The 16,850-nt window shown below is 32.0% G+C and overlaps 1 protein-coding gene across 1 annotated transcript in view; it reads left to right on the top strand.

Moving 5' to 3' along the window:
* Window positions 1-13,333: 13,333 nt before the first annotated feature.
* Window positions 13,334-16,850, top strand: part of LOC139499935 (uncharacterized) — a 28,418-nt gene continuing 24,901 nt past the window's right edge. The window contains exon 1 of the mRNA XM_071288597.1: window positions 13,334-13,907. Coding sequence (XP_071144698.1) covers window positions 13,850-13,907 — 58 coding nt within the window. The 5' untranslated portion in view covers window positions 13,334-13,849. The remainder of the gene's footprint in view (window positions 13,908-16,850) is intronic.

Genomic DNA, 16,850 nt, shown 5'->3' with positions numbered 1-16,850 from the left:
GACCTGTTTCACAAGTTTACCCCTTGTCAGATTTGCTCTAAATGCTTTGGTTTTTGAGTTATAAGCCAAAAACTGCATTTTACCCCTATGTTCTATTTTTAGCCATGGCGGCCATCTTGGATGGTTGGCCTGGTCACCGGACACATTTTTTAAACTAGATACCCCAATGATGATTTTGGCCAAGTTTGGTGTAATTTGGCCCAGTAGTTTCAGAGGAGAAGATTTTTGTAAAAGTTAACGACGCCGGACGACGACGGACGCCAAGTGATGGGAAAAGCTCACTTGGCCCTTTGGGCCAGGTGAGCTAAAAAGGGGGGTTTTCCAATTTTGGGACAATAACTAACACTTTCACAAAATTTTATGCAACTTTGATAAATTGTTTATATCTATTGACATAAGCTCCCTTTCCATTTTTGGCTCACCTGGCCCGAAGGGCCAAGTGAGCTTTTCCCATCACTTTGCGTCCGGCGTCGTCGTTAACTTTTACAAAAATCTTCTCCTCTGAAACTGCTGGGCCAAATTAAACCAAACTTGGCCACAATCATCATTGGGGTATCTAGTTTAAAAAAAGGGTGACGTGACCCCGCAAACCAACCAAGATGGCCGCCATGGCTAAAAATAGAACATAGGGGTAAAATGCAGTTTTTGGCTTATAACTCAAAAACCAAAGCATTAAGAGCAAATCTGACAGCTGTTAAATTGTTTATCAGGTCAAGATCTATCTGCCCTGAAATTTTCAGATGAATCAGACAACCCGATGTTGGGTTGCTGCCCCTGAATATGTAATTTTAAGGAAATTTTGCTGTTTTTGGTTATTATCTTGAATATTGTTATAGATAAAGATAAACTGTAAACAGCAATAATGTTCAGCAAAGTAAGATTTACAAATAAGTCAAAATGACCGAAATGGTCAGTTGACCCCTTTAGGAGTTATTGCCCTTTATAGTCAATTTTTAACCATTTTTAGCTCACCTGGCCCGAAGGGCCAAGTGAGCTTTTCCCATCACTTTGCGTCCGTCGTCCTGCGTCCGTCGTCGTCCTGCGTCCGTCGTCGTTAACTTTTACAAAAATCTTCTCCTCTGAAACTACTAGGCCAAATTTAATCAAACTTGGCCACAATCATCATTGGGGTATCTAGTTTAAAAAATGTGTCCGTTGACCCGGCCAACCAACCAAGATGGCCGCCATGGCTAAAAATAGAACATAGGGGTAAAATGCAGTTTTTGGCTTATAACTCAAAAACCAAAGCATTTAGAGCAAATCTGACAGGAGTAAAACTGTTTATCAGGTCAAGATCTATCTGCCCAGAAATTTTCAGATGAATCAGACAACCCGTTGATGGGTTGCTGCCCCTGAATTGGTAATTTTATGGAAATTTTGCTGTTTTTGGTTATTATCTTGAATATTATTATAGATAGAGATAAACTGTAAACAGCAATAATGTTCAGCAAAGTAAGATTTACAAATAAGTCAACTAGACCGAAATGGTCAGTTGACCCCTTAAGGAGTTATTTCCCTTTATAGTCAATTTTTAACCATTTTTCGTAAATCTTAGTAATCTTTTACAAAAATCTTCTCCTCTGAAACTACTGGGCTAAATTTATCCAAACATGGTCACAATCATCTTTGGGGTATGTAGTTTAAAAAATGTGTCCGGTGACCCGGCCATCCAACCAAGATGGCCGCCACAGCTAAATATAGAACATAGGGGTAAAATGCAGTTTTTGGCTTATAACTCAAATATCAAAGCATTTAGAGCAAATCTGACGGAGTGAAATTGTTTATCATGTCAAGATCTATCTGCCCTGAAATTTTCAGATGGATCCGACAACCGGTTGTTGGGTTGCTGCCCCATATTTGGTAATTTTAAGGAAATTTTGACGTTTTTTGTTATTATCTTGAATATTATTATAGATAGAGATAAACTGCAAACAGCAATAATGTACAGCAAAGTAAGACCTAAAAATAAGTCCACATGACCAAAATGGTCAGTTGACCCCCTAAGGAGTTATTGTCCTTTATAGTCAATTTTTAACAATTTTCATAAAACATTTTCCACTTAAACTACTGGGCCAAGATCATTATAGATAGAGATAATTGTAAGCAGCAAGAATGTTCAGTAAAGTAAGATGTACAAACACATCACCATCACCAAAACACAATTTTGTCATGAATCCATCTGCTTCCTTTGTTTAATATTCACATATACCAAGGTGAGCGACACAGGCTCTTTAGAGCCTCTAGTTTGTAAATCTTAGTAATCTTGTAGAAAAATCTTCTCCTCTGAAACTACTGGGCCAAATTTAACCAAACTTGGCCATAATCATCATTTGGGTATCTAGTTTAAAAAATGTGTCCGGTGACCCGGCCAACCAACCAAGATGGCCGCCATGGCTAAAAATAGAACATAGGGGTAAAATGCAGTTTTTGGCTAATAACTCAAAAACCAAAGCATTTAGAGCAAATCTGACATGGGGTAAAATTGTTTATCAGGTCAAGATCTATCTGCCCTGAAATTTTCAGATGAATCAGACATTCCGTTGTTGAGTTGCTGCCCCGGAAATGGTAATTTTAAGGAAATTTTGCTGTTTTTGGTTATTATCTTGAATATTATTATAGATAGAGATAAACTGTACACAGCAATAATGTTCAGCAAAGTAAGATCTACAAATAAGTCAACAAGACCAAAATGGTCAGTTGACCACTTTATGAGTTGTTGCCCTTTATAGTCAATTTTTAACCATTTTTCGTAAATCTTAGTAATCTTTTAGAAAAATCTTCTCCTCTGAAACAACTGGGCCAAATTTAACCAAACTTGGCCATAATCATCATTTGGGTATCTAGTTTAAAAAATGTGTCCGGTGACCCGGCCAACCAACCAAGATGGCCGCCATGGCTAAAAATAAAACATAGGGGTAAAATGCAGTTTTTGGCTAATAACTCAAAAACCAAAGCATTTAGAGCAAATCGGACAGGGGGTTAAATTGTTTATCAGGTCAAGATCTATCTGCCCTGAAATTTTCAGATGAATCAGACATTCCGTTGTTGAGTTGCTGCCCCGGAAATGGTAATTTTAAGGAAATTTTGCTGTTTTTGGTTATTATCTTGAATATTATTATAGATAGAGATAAACTGTACACAGCAATAATGTTCAGCAAAGTAAGATCTACAAATAAGTCAACAAGACCAAAATGGTCAGTTGACCACTTTATGAGTTGTTGCCCTTTATAGTCAATTTTTAACCATTTTTCGTAAATCTTAGTAATCTTTTAGAAAAATCTTCTCCTCTGAAACAACTGGGCCAAATTTAATTAAACTTGGCCATAATCATCATTTGGGTATGTAGTTTAAAAAATGTGTCCGGTGACCCGGCCAACCAACCAAGATGGCCGCCATGGCTAAAAATAAAACATAGGGGTAAAATGCAGTTTTTGGCTAATAACTCAAAAACCAAAGCATTTAGAGCAAATCTGACATGGGGTTAAATTGTTTATCAGGTCAAGATCTATCTGCCCTGAAATTTTCAGATGAATCAGACATTCCGTTGTTGAGTTGCTGCCCCGGAAATGGTAATTTTAAGGAAATTTTGCTGTTTTTGGTTATCTTGAATATTATTATAGATAGAGATAAACTGTACACAGCAATAATGTTCAGCAAAGTAAGATCTACAAATAAGTCAACAAGACCAAAATGGTCAGTTGACCACTTTATGAGTTGTTGCCCTTTATAGTCAATTTTTAACCATTTTTCGTAAATCTTAGTAATCTTTTAGAAAAATCTTCTCCTCTGAAACTACTGGGCCAAATTTAACCAAACTTAGCCATAATCATCATTGGGGTATCTAGTTAAAAAAATGTGTCCGGTAAATCGGCCAACAAACCAAGATGGCCGCCATGGCTAAAAATAAAACATGGGGGTAAAATGCAGTTTTTGGCTTATAACTCAAAAACCAAAGCATTAAGAGCAAATCTGACAGGAAGTAAAATTGTTGATCAGGTCACGATCTATCTGCCCTGGAATTTTCAGATGAATCAGATAATCGGTTGTTAGGTTGCTGCTCCTGAATTGGTAATTTTGAGGAAATTTTGCTGTTTTTTTGTTATTATCTTGAATATTATTATAGATAGAGATAAACTGTAAACAGCAATAATGTACAGCAAAGTAAGAACTAAAAATAAGTCACTATGACCAAAATAGTCAATTGACCCCCTAAGGAGTTATTGCCCTTCATAGTCAATTTTTAACAATTTTCTTAGAATTTGAAGATTTTCAATAACATTTTCCACAGAAAGTACTGTTATAGATAGAGATAATTGTAAGCAGCAAGAATGTTTAGTAAAGTAAGATCTACAAACACATCACCATCACCAAAACACAATTTTGTCATGAATCCATCTGTGTCCATTGTTTAATATTCACATAGACAAAGGTGAGCGACACAGGCTCTTTAGAGCCTCTAGTTATAAATTTTTAGATTTTACGTTTTCTTAAGTAATGAATTTTTATACTTAAAAAAGGGGGATTTTATGAAACTTTGGTGAATATATTAATGTAACATCCCTTTTGATTTGTATATATATTTCTAGTTGATCATATAAATTCATTTAAAGCATAAAAGACAAGTTAAAAGAGCAACGGACGTATCATGCGCTAAAGCGCAGCCCTTTATTAAAATCTGTCTCCATGTGATTACTTATCTTTTTTACCTATCTGACAATATTTCATACACAATAATCCTTTGGTCACCAATTTTTAAGAAAAATCCAAATGAAAAAATATTGTTTATACATGTACACGGTCTATCATTATATTAAGTTTTGTGTTCCTTATGTCAGCAGATTTGATGTAGCATTAATGGTGCCTTAATACAGGATACTCAAATATGTTCAAAATTGAATTTCAACTTTTATTTCAAATCCTATTTTTTAAAAGACTATGGTTCCAAGCAATATGGAGCATCTCTTTTATAAGTTCAAAAACTGTCATGAATCTTTATATGGGAATAAAATAATGAAACATGCATGATTGAAGATTATGCATGCATTTGTACATACAAAATTTTGTCTAAATAATTTAACAACATTGGTAGTTGCTAATTTTCTAACTTATTACTTGGTAATATTATGTTTGGAATTTCCCTGTAAAAAACAAAGATTAAACAGATATATATATGTATAGATGTTGACAATTTGTTCATTTGAAAAATTTATGGGAGATCAATCTGTCTGACATATGCATTGCATGAATAATCTCCCTTATAATGAATCTTTGAATGTCAAAATGAGATAAATTTCATTCATTCAGAGTGTATATTAAAATCACCTTCAGTCAATGGGAGATAACTCTGTTGGACATATGCATTGCATGAATAATCTCCCTTATAATGAATCTTTGAATGTCAAAATGAGATGAATTCATTCAGAGTGTATATTAAAATCACCTTCAGTCAATGGAAAGAAAGTTAATCTGTGTAAAGTTTGAAATTCATAATTTCTTGGCTGACTAGACAATATGGGTTTTGTTCATTGTTTAAGGCCATGCATTGACCACTAGCAAAAATACTTTTATGCCATGTGGTCTCTGGTGGAGAGCTGTCTCATTGGCAAACAAACCACATCTTTTTATCTTTATTTTGTTTTTTTATTATTTTAAGCATGAATTAGACTAGGTTCCATTTACAATACCTGGATCTTTCACTTACTTTATGGTATGTTTTTTTTTTTCTTCTCATTATTGAAGGATTTGCAATGACCTGTAGCTGTTAATATCATCGTCCTTTGGTCTCTGGTTAATATTGTAGTCTAGTTGTTTAATCATATCACATTTCCTTTTTTTTTTTCTTCAAATGTTTATACTAAATGTGAGTTACCTTTATTAATGATATTTTTTCTGTCAAAGTAAGGTTGAAACATTTTCTACTATTTGTTTGTTTTGAAATATAACTGAAGAATAACATTTAAAAAAATTATAAACACAATTTTCAAATAACCAGAGATTTATTTTCTGTTTAAGCTGACAGGATAGTAAAGATTTATCTCCCATATATTTAGTTTGTAGTAGATATTTTTTTCAGATTGAAAAAAAAAAAAGAAAATAATTTTATACTCAGTAGATTATTTTATCTGATGATAATAAAAATAAAAACACAATAAGAGATGTTTGAATTTAGATATGTTTACTGCTCCCAAGTGATTGGTATTGCAAAAGCTTCAAAACTTAGCTTCTGAAAATTATAAACACAGCTCCTGTAACTTGTTAGATCAAATTAATGGTCAATTGTTTTCCAATCCATTGTATTGTATTTATGTTCGCATTTATTTATCTGTTTCTGAATAAATATTGTTTACACTAAATTAATGGTGACTGTAAATTCAGAAATTATTGCAATATTTTTATTATTGTGAAAAATGTGACGGGGTTATTATTGAAATTTTGTAATTGAATTAAACTGGATTTCTCAATATTGCAAAAATCAAAATTGCATTTTTTAGTCTAAAATGACAAAATCACAACAAATAAATGAATGCATGATTCATGGATGATGGATATTGCTGTTTACAGGTTTTCTGCAAACTCACAATTTCTTTTTGTCGAAAGTATAATTTCCCAAATCACAAAATATGTCAAAAAATCTTCATTTAAATAAAAAAAAAAAACCTCTTTACTGGTCATCCTGAGATGACAATGTCTCATGGTCATCTATTGGTTTTGTATCACATGGTAGATCTTGTATAACTGATAATTTTGATGTTTGCAGTTTCTACCAATCTACTATAATTTTGAGATAATAGATGAGAACACAAAATCCAAAATCTTTCATAGCAACAGAGACATAACTGATAGCAGCAGCAACTTAAGCATTATTATAAACCCAGTAAATAGTCTAATTCATGAAAAAGGAATGGGATTGTTGTTACGGCATATCCGATATCATCTGTGAAAATGATATTCCTTAAAGGTCAACCGTCAGTAAAATTTACGAAGGGATTTTTTCAACTTCACCAATTCCAACTCTTGGCTTGATAGCTTATTTGTGAGCAGCAACCCTCTAACAAGGAAATCATGATAGGAAATACAAGCCCGGGAATATCGTATCAAATGGGAGATATATACTCTGTATGCAGGCTCTGCTGCAATGTTGCTACATAGAAATGGAAAGTTCACAATTGGGAAAATGAAATCATCCCTTTGTTGTAAAGTTTTGTTTTCAACCAACCCTCATTATCAATTTCTAGATGTACAGTCAAGATAAGAGACAGACTTAACTGTATCTGTTGTATCCTTTATCTCTAGTTCGATGGGATAGATGGGTTCAACAGTCACCAAATTTTGAATTGTTTAGTGAGAGAACATTATTTATATAGCGGAAAGTAAAGTTAAAGGATACTGCTAACTTCTATTCATTCTTCCTAAGAAGTTCATGTATGAAGTCAGCCTTATAAGAGTAAATGAACTAGTCGGCAAGATGAGGGGCACAACTAGTTCCCATGGAAATGCCGATAGTTCGTTGAAAAACACGTCTTCTAAATGTAACAAATATGTTGTCAATCAAGAAATCAAGCATCGTGATAATGTCAGTTTTAGAGAATTTTTTAATTGAATCCGAGTGAATATTTACAAAGTAGGATGTATCCATCCCTTAGATAAGATACTTGTTTCTACGTTGGTCATTCTCTTTTATGAAACAAAGCAATACCAACTCTTTCAATTTGTATTTTAGTTTTGAATGGAGAATACTTGTGTAATGTGTAGAACAGTCAAACGTTTTAATACTGTTGCTAGATGAAAGAGTCTTAGATTGTATATACTCTAAAAGATCTTTGGAATTTTTTAGCTTCAACATCTGATTCACGCCCCCTCTAGAATAGACAGTTTCTCAAAAACTTTGAACCCTGGCCTTTACTGCTGAAGACCCAGCAATTCATTTATCAAGCAGTTTATGTAATGAGATTTACACATAAAAACGATGTTGTTTGGGGCTTTATCTGCGGGGACAACAACATAATTGTCATGGAGGTTGGACAAGTGTTTTGCAACATTTGGGTCTTTAAAGATTGACGTAACATGGGTATTCATATACCCATTCAGTTTCTTAATTCTGATTTGTAGCCTTAATCCATTCTGAAAGAGTATCTACGTCTTCTTTTTCGCGTTTAGCCCATTGCCTGGCATAATCGTTGACTGAATCCATCAGCATTTTGAAGTTGTGTTTCCAATTGATGAATTAGGTTCACAATTTTTGGACCTTTGGATGACACATTTTGCAGGGAAGTGTTATTGACAATGTTGAGGTCACCTGTAATAACGTGGCCAGCCGGATTATATGTGGACTGGGAACTAGCACATATTTTGTTTACCAATGGGAAACTATATGCAGTTTTTGAAGGAACAAATACTCTAGCATAAATATGTATTCAAGATTATCCTGTAAATAGATTGAGCTCTTTGTAATATATCTATTAATTGACGTACATAGGTACCTATTTATGAACTTTGGATAGTTTTGATTTTGTGATAAGTGAAAGTGAAGGACCATGCATGATTCAGTATTTTTCTTTGTGAAACATGTAAATACTGTTTCATGGACTTTGAAATTAGTTTTTAAACCATTTTAAAAAAATACGCTTTGTTGCATATCTTTTTATGTTATTTTTTTTTAAGCATGTACTTTTCAATCATAATAAAATCTTGACAGATATTACATTTCAACTGGTTAGATTTAATTTGATTACCCAAACTTTAGTTGTAATCATTGTCACCAATAATGTTTGGTCCATTTTTGTTCAGTCTATTGTGGCTCTGACGGAGTTACCGAAACCACAAATTAAATCTGGCAGTAAAATGAAGGTCACAAATAATACATGTATTATGTACTGACACGTTAATGATGATTTCTTCCCTTTCTATTTTCAATAAAACTCAAACTTGAAAAAATAGGAAAGTAATACATCATTATCTGTTTTATATCAGATATCATACTAAATGGTAGTCTTTAGAATTACTTATTAATTTCTCACGGTCTTTTGCTCCCTTTTACAGGTTGTAAATTATTTGTCACTCTTTTGTTAATATTTTCTTTAATACTTGGTTTTTAAAATATGACAGCAGCCTCAGATTTGAGTGTCTAGTTCATCAGTATTAAAAATTGTAGCGTGTATGAAGAATTTGAATTTATGGATAAAGGATATTGGTATGTTTTGATTGTAGGACGGAGAAAATCCAGTACCCATGAAACAAAACAATATTATTTTTTTTCAAATCTGTGAAAACTGATATCTAAATTTTCACTAACACTAATTTTCCAGTTTTAGGTCTTTTTTGGGAACTGAGTGCAATAAATATAATACGTTTAACTAAATTTAGGGTGTCTATCTTATATGGTTTTCTGGTGACCATGACATGATAATTTTCATTTCATAGTCATTCTACGCTTTATCCATACTGAGAATCTATATTAGATATAAGCAGGTACATGTAATACAATTTATAGTTCAAATGTTATAATTATTTTGAAATATGTACATATATTCACATACACGCAGTCACATTTGTAAATGCAAAAAAAAGATCTCGTTCTTTTTACTTCTGGTTTACACCATCTCTAATGTATCTCAAGGCTACTAATTCTCACACTTGCATTACTTCTTATGTAGCGACTCTTGCCAGTGCTTCGGTGGTTCCCAACAAATACGTTCTCTCGGGCAGGAACTATACACATCATACACTGATATCTTTAACACTAAATATGATTGTTCTGAAACCAAACTGTTATACAATTTACTACTATTTCAACCGCATAGTACTTGAAATTCTCTTTCCAAAATGTTGCTGATTAAATCCGATGACAATAGAATAAAACACAAAGATCTGAACGATGTTCACCAAATGATTTCCAATAAACAATGATATTTTTAGGATACAACACAGCAATATGCCATTGAAACCAACTAGCTGCTGCTTCAATTATTCTCCTGAACGTTGATACCGCAATACATCGTCCACATAGCATTAATTTGGACAAATAAAGACCTACATTTTGGATTGAAAACGCAGTCATTTCCTCTTCATTAAGTTGCATTGGTATTTGATGATAAGCCATAAGTGATGAGAATCACTTATATCCATAGAAATCAGTCATATACTCTCATGTAATACTTGGTATCGGATACGCATCTCTGATGGTTATTTCGTTTAATTTCCGGTAAACCACACAAAGCCGTCATAATCAGTCTTTTTTTATTTAGTCATTTTATCATTAAGACAATGGGTGACATTTCTGCAAACCACCTTATCAACATTTCGTTCATTCGTGCGCATGCTCTTTTTCTGGCATATCACTTGCCATTGCTCCATGGAGAGTCTTTAAATAAGGACGTCTTATAAACTTTTTAAAAAAATCCAACCATTCAATTTAGCATTTCTTTACTGTAAATCTGACAAAATGTTTTCCTGTATCACTAAATATTCACCCACAATGCATTTGATTCTGAGATGGCGAATTGGAGAACTTTTTTATTTTCTCTATGATAAATGATCAATTATGGCATCAGTATCATAGCTAATAAAATTGCTGTAAGCGTCCAATGAGATCGAGATATGAATGTGTGAAAGCAAACCACATAAATGCTAGAAAAACAATAAAAACTAAAAAAGTCCATACAAAATTAACTATTTTCTAATATTACCACATCGACTTAAGAGTACTACCTGCTAAATATTGTTCAATCTATACCTGGCGGAGTTGATTTGATTATCAGGGGAACCGTCGGACCATCGACACGTGGTTCCAACCACACGTCTGCTGACGGACAACGGCCTTCAGCAGAGAACAAAACTCAAATCGTATAGTAATTTATACAAAGCCCCGAAAACCATGAACAAAAACATTTATATCGGACTGTAAATATCTACAGACTCTTGACACATAAATAATGTAACCATGACATTTTAAGCCGGAAGAAAACACAAACGACCTAACTGTTTATACAAAACAATTGACAGACAGCAACCAAATAGAACCATTGGATAACGGACAAAAATGAAGAAATTATCAAGGCATATTATATTTGTCAAAACATTTCTACAAGAGTTCAACCAATTATTAAAAGCAAAAATAATGTTATTTTGTACATGTATATATGCCGATTTCAAATGAAATTTACTAACATACTTACTCACTTACTTACGAAAAGGATCATCATCGCTCCCCAAAGTGGAAAATGAATATACAGGGAACGAAAAATCGCTAATTTTGAGTTGAGTTTTCCGTGTCGACAGAAATGTCCAAATGAAGAAAATGTTAATATATTTAAAGTAAGTTCCTTGAAGTAAATTCACTCAGTGTATATACAGTAATTTTTTGGTAATAATTCAAACCAAAAATATCATCAACGTACAAGGTAACAATGGTGATTGCTATTTTTCTCTCTCTCACTATTACTTTGAAATTAGAGATATATGTTTTTTTAACAGATTTAGTCCATGTCCATGCGTAATTAACTGTTAATAAATCAAATATACGTTGGAATTAGTCCTTGTCTGTTTAACTTAGATATATGTTTAATAGATTGAGCCTTGCACTGAGAATTATGTTTAAGGGCGAATTCGTTGGTTTTTGTCCATATGCGATAATGGTCTGGATTTCGTCCTTGTACAAATGCCTCGTTTGACGATTTTCATTGTCATTGACCTTATTTTCCTAGATCAGCGACTGCTTTAAAAACTAATGTTGTGTGGTCACCTGCATTTCTCCTTTATAATTAGTAATAGGATAACTATATTTGGTATATGGGATCCTTTCGTGGTACACTGCATGTCCGGTAGGGTTTTTCTGACCTTGATCTCGTGTTCATGGTTAATTGGTGTGTGTTAACTTTTCATGGCTGAGTTTCTCGGATACTATCAGCAATAGGTGAATTATAGTTTGAAAATGGAACGGTTGTTTGACCGGTGTACATGTTTGTCTGGCCATTTGCACAGATCAGCGATACTAAAAGGCCACTAGCTACGAGATATGGAAAAAAAATAAATATGATATTTTTTGGCTCAATCATAAATGAAAGTGAAATAGTGAAATATAATTCGCTTTTAGCAGACAGTTTGGTTCAGGGTTTTTTTCAAAGTAAGCAAAGAAACATTGCTCATGAATTATTCACTTCAAGTGAATAATTTGACCTCATTAAATCCGTATGCATGTGAACTTCAATTGAACTTCTTAGCTTAGAGATGGCCGCTACCATGAACTAGGCGTGTTCAGCTGGTAAAAAGAAAAGAAGGTCAACAGTGAAAGTGAAACAAGGGTATATATTTGATTAATTTGTTCGATCTACAAAAAGTCATTCCAACAGAGGTAAAAAAGATGATTAATATATATTTGTAACCTATTATATAAAATCAAACAGACCTAGAAAAATCCAATTGCACGAGTTCGCTGAATATCTATATCTATGTTTATGTTATACAACCGTCGTCAGTCTTCGGAGGGTCACCTCAATGGTTAATTAGATGGCGTCTAGACTAAATACACACGAAATGCTGATACATATATAATTTCGATTTTATGCATTGTAAATTGTTTGTTTTAGACTTTTTTTTTATATTTTAATATACGTTTTAGTATGTTATTAATATTTGGATATACGTTTTAGCGTGTTAATATTTATATTTGGATATACGTTTTAGTGTGTTATAAGTCAAAGATGAGAATTTGAGTCAAATCGGTGAACATGAATGATAATGAATTTGATAGATAGTTCCAGTTTATATTTTTTTTTGTATAAACCTTTATTTCAAAGAATTTCGACTTAAATTCACAAGCATGATCAGTTAAAAATGCCAGACATATCTCAGTGTGTGCAATCTTGAGTTTTCTGTGTTCGCTGTTCGTAAATTCGCCTTTCTCTTTTGCCTACAGTAGTGTCTTGTTGTTGAAAAACAGTTACTACGCTTTCAATTTTCATTCAGCTCATATTCGAATGAGCAGCAGGAGAAAATGCAAACAAAACATGTAGTATAGACAGTATATGCAGTAAATGGTAGGAAAAAATCGTCTTAGGATTTTACTATCCTCTTGGTGTCTTCTTACTTTTTATCATATCCCAAGTCAGTTCATTTCGCAATAATTTTTTGGGGTATCTTTAATTCTATAATGGTATTTAAAATGTTGAACAAAAGAAGATATGTATTTCTTCAAAGGTGGTCCTATTGTGTTATCCTATTTAATACACTGACTCATTGTCAAAAAAGATCGTACTTTATATAAATTATATTGTGATACACGTCTTACTTATTTTCTCAGGTATTGTTTTCACCTGCATTTAATATACCTGCATTTATACCGGTGTATTTACTTATGTCATGCATCACTAATAACGATTTGTTGTATTTCAATTATTTATCAAAAATAAGGTCATTGAGAGCATTACATGAAGTATGTCATTTTGATCTAAAGGTTTTTGATTTATCACCTGGTATACGAATGTGTATTGACAGTCCTAACCATGTGCTTTTGTTATGCGCAGACAAGTTTTAGCTTGTGAGTATCTTTGCGCAGGTCGTGAACTTCGAGAAGTTGGGAAAGTTGTACGGGTGTATTGCCAAAAATGGATTTAAAGTGACAGGATTGACTTTTGACGATATATCAACTCATTCGGACTTAATTAGGAACAATAATTTACATTTAGGATTATATATTTCTGAGGTTTAGTGTAGGAAGAAGTAAAATTATATTATTTCCTATTCTCACGGATCTACCCGAATTTCCTTATGTTTACAACTTTATTTTTTACAAGTTGATAAAAATATGTGTTTAACGATATCTCGTTATAAATCGCTCTGAGCCTGGGAAAAAATGAAAGAATTTGCATTTCTTTTTGTTGTCACCTGTATTTCTCACCTGGTCAATTCAGGTAAGTAAAACAAATTGTTTGTAATATAGATATCAAAGTACACCATAGACAAATAGACTACCTTGTTTATTGATATTTATACTAGTAAGTTAATAAATTCATTGAAATTAAAATATCTCCTATTATTTTTTTGTAATAAATGCCTATAAACTAAGAATACCTGATGAAAGACTAATATGTATTTTGATAGTGTGTATTCTGAGATGTTTTTATTTTGTTTTCTTATTTTTTTATTTCATCTTAAAGACATATTGTTAATTAAAGATTGATTTGTTATTATTTTGTTATGATCCATGACTATTCTCAGCAATTAGCTGCACATCTGGCTGAAAATAATATTTGTTATCTCTTGTGATGTTGATGAGGATGATGATTGACTAGCCAGAATCTCTACAGTAATTTCTTTGGATATCATTTATTATGTTAAGGAGCTCCTTGATTATATCAAATTAAACAAATCAAATGTTTATTGCCATATAATTTTGTGCAAAGAACATACAAAAAATAAGTATACATTTTGAAAAATTCATAAATGCAAATAAATAGTTGATAGTCCTCTGTCTACAGTTACAATGACAATGACATTTTAATAAAGGACTCCTTTTATATCTGTGAAGGTATTTTGGATGTAGTATTAAAATCATCTTTTCTTTAGCCAAAAAAATATTATTACTTAAAAATGGTCATCTCTTTTTATTCAAATTAACATTCGAAAACAAATGCTTTCCATCTTCTAATATAAATCAGTTCATGCGTAATCACTGTTTTCTAAGATAAAATAATAATAATAATAATATACAGATGTTTAGTGAAAGTAATAAAATATTGTATTCTACATCACTTTTTTTTATCTTTAAAAAAAATACCAATTACTTCAAATTCTGTTGGTTTTTTTTTCCATTTAATAATCTAACCTAACAAGACTTAAAGTCAAATGCCACAAAAAATATGAATATATTTATGATCACATATATGTTCATAAATATTTTTCTTCACTGGAAGGCCGTTTTTAAAAAGCCTGGGAATATAATACTAATTCTTTTGACATGCTTTATTTACGTGAATTTTAACGCAGTTGGAATTTCTGCAGAATGTGCAGTGGTTGGTAGATCTCCAGACAAAAAATAGTTTACAAATGTAGCGAAGTCAATAAAGAAATGTGACTATAAGAAAAGATTCACGACAGTTCTTTGGGCTAATACAATCAAAGGTTACACAATATTAGAGTTTATTGTCAATAGTTAAGATTTATATATTATCTATATATCGTTCTTGCTTAAATGGATTGATTGAAACTTGAGAATTCTTTTAACTACCAAAGAGTGACAATTAATATTCAAACATTTGGCAAAGAACTCTTTATCAAAATAATCTTCTGAAAGGGTGTTGTCCTTAAAATAATTTTCATTTGAAATGATCTGTAGATCCATTTCAGATTTTAATTTCAAGTTTGTAAATTAATAGTTGGTAAGACTAAAGTTTTGTTCTCAAATAAAAAAAAGTAGGCTGTATAATGAAAATTATATTGGGTGTGTCTTTCGATTAAATAATTCTGTTTTTTTTTACTTTTTTAATTGATAATCATAATTGAATGTCTTTGAAAAAGATTTTTTTTTTAAATTTCGAATTTCTGAGATCTAGTCTTGTCAACATAAATGAATTCGTTAATTTGAATTTTTGTTTTAAATTTTTATTATTAGTATTTGAACTATGGAATTACATCATTGGAACTAATTTGATTCTGAACATTCTTATTGACACTGTCTTCAGTTCTCAGAGTACATGTATTTGAAAACTTTGCTGATTATTGATATGTAACCCGGTAAAAAAACTATTTTTTTAATTGAAAAGAGAGCTTGAATATGATGCATCTATATTACATGACAGAAACGAAAGGCAAAGTAACAATATTACTGTTCTTCATCTCATTGTTGCACTGATACCTTCAACATTGAGCACAAACGTAATGCAGGGAGTAAACTAACATTTTCTGACTAGGGGCCCTACCTGCCACAATATGAAAATTAATATTTAATAGCACTTTAGACATTTTCAAAAAAAAAACTTAGGGGCCCAACCAAATTTTCAGTAGCATTGGCTACTCGACCCCATCAGTGCTAATCTTTTTCCCTGTAATGCTTTACTTGGTTCAATCTCTCTTCATGTTTACATCTCAGAACACAGCTGTACGGTGCTATCAATAAAATATAGATTATATCTGTGGAGAAAACTTACCTAAATTCACTTTTTGGGGAGAATTGAATTTGATTGGGATTAGTTAAATTGTAATGTTTAAAAAAAAGAAGCAACTGCAGAGAGACTATAGTTGCTGGAAAATGCCAAGATAAAGATAGTCCTGAATATTGTTTAAATATTTGCCACTGGACATTAAGCAAGCAATCAACAATAAAGGTGTTATTTAAATCAAATGTTTAGTCTATGGTATATATTGGTTTTAAAAGATTTTTTATTGACACATGTTCGTCATTCCCATATATTCTTTTCCCTTTTTAATGAAGTCAACATCAATCATAATCTGAATTCCTTGTGTGTTCCTGTATATTAATTATTATTGCCTGTTGACACTTTAAGAAACAATGAAAACGTTTTTTTGATAATCAAATAAAAAATTATCTGCTCCTGATTTTTTTAAAAATTTAAACATTGATTATAGAAATTACTGCATGCACATTTTAAAAGGGAAATATCTTAAATAATTAATTATTTTATATTATAAAGCTAAATTGATTACATGTATGTCCACTACAAGTACAAATTATTTTAAAGATATTTTAAAAGGTGGGCTAAAATATATTTGGGATGGGTTTGTTAAATATCAATCTAACAGCAGATTTTGAATAACTAAGTTTGCTTAAACCCAATGAGTGAGATGCTTCCCATGGATAGTTATTTTGCTTATTATCATAATTCATAATTGTGCCT

Source organism: Mytilus edulis, chromosome 1 (assembly GCF_963676685.1).
Source record: "Mytilus edulis chromosome 1, xbMytEdul2.2, whole genome shotgun sequence".
In the NCBI taxonomy this organism is placed as follows: domain Eukaryota; kingdom Metazoa; phylum Mollusca; class Bivalvia; order Mytilida; family Mytilidae; genus Mytilus; species Mytilus edulis.
This window is presented reverse-complemented; position numbering and strand designations above follow the sequence as displayed.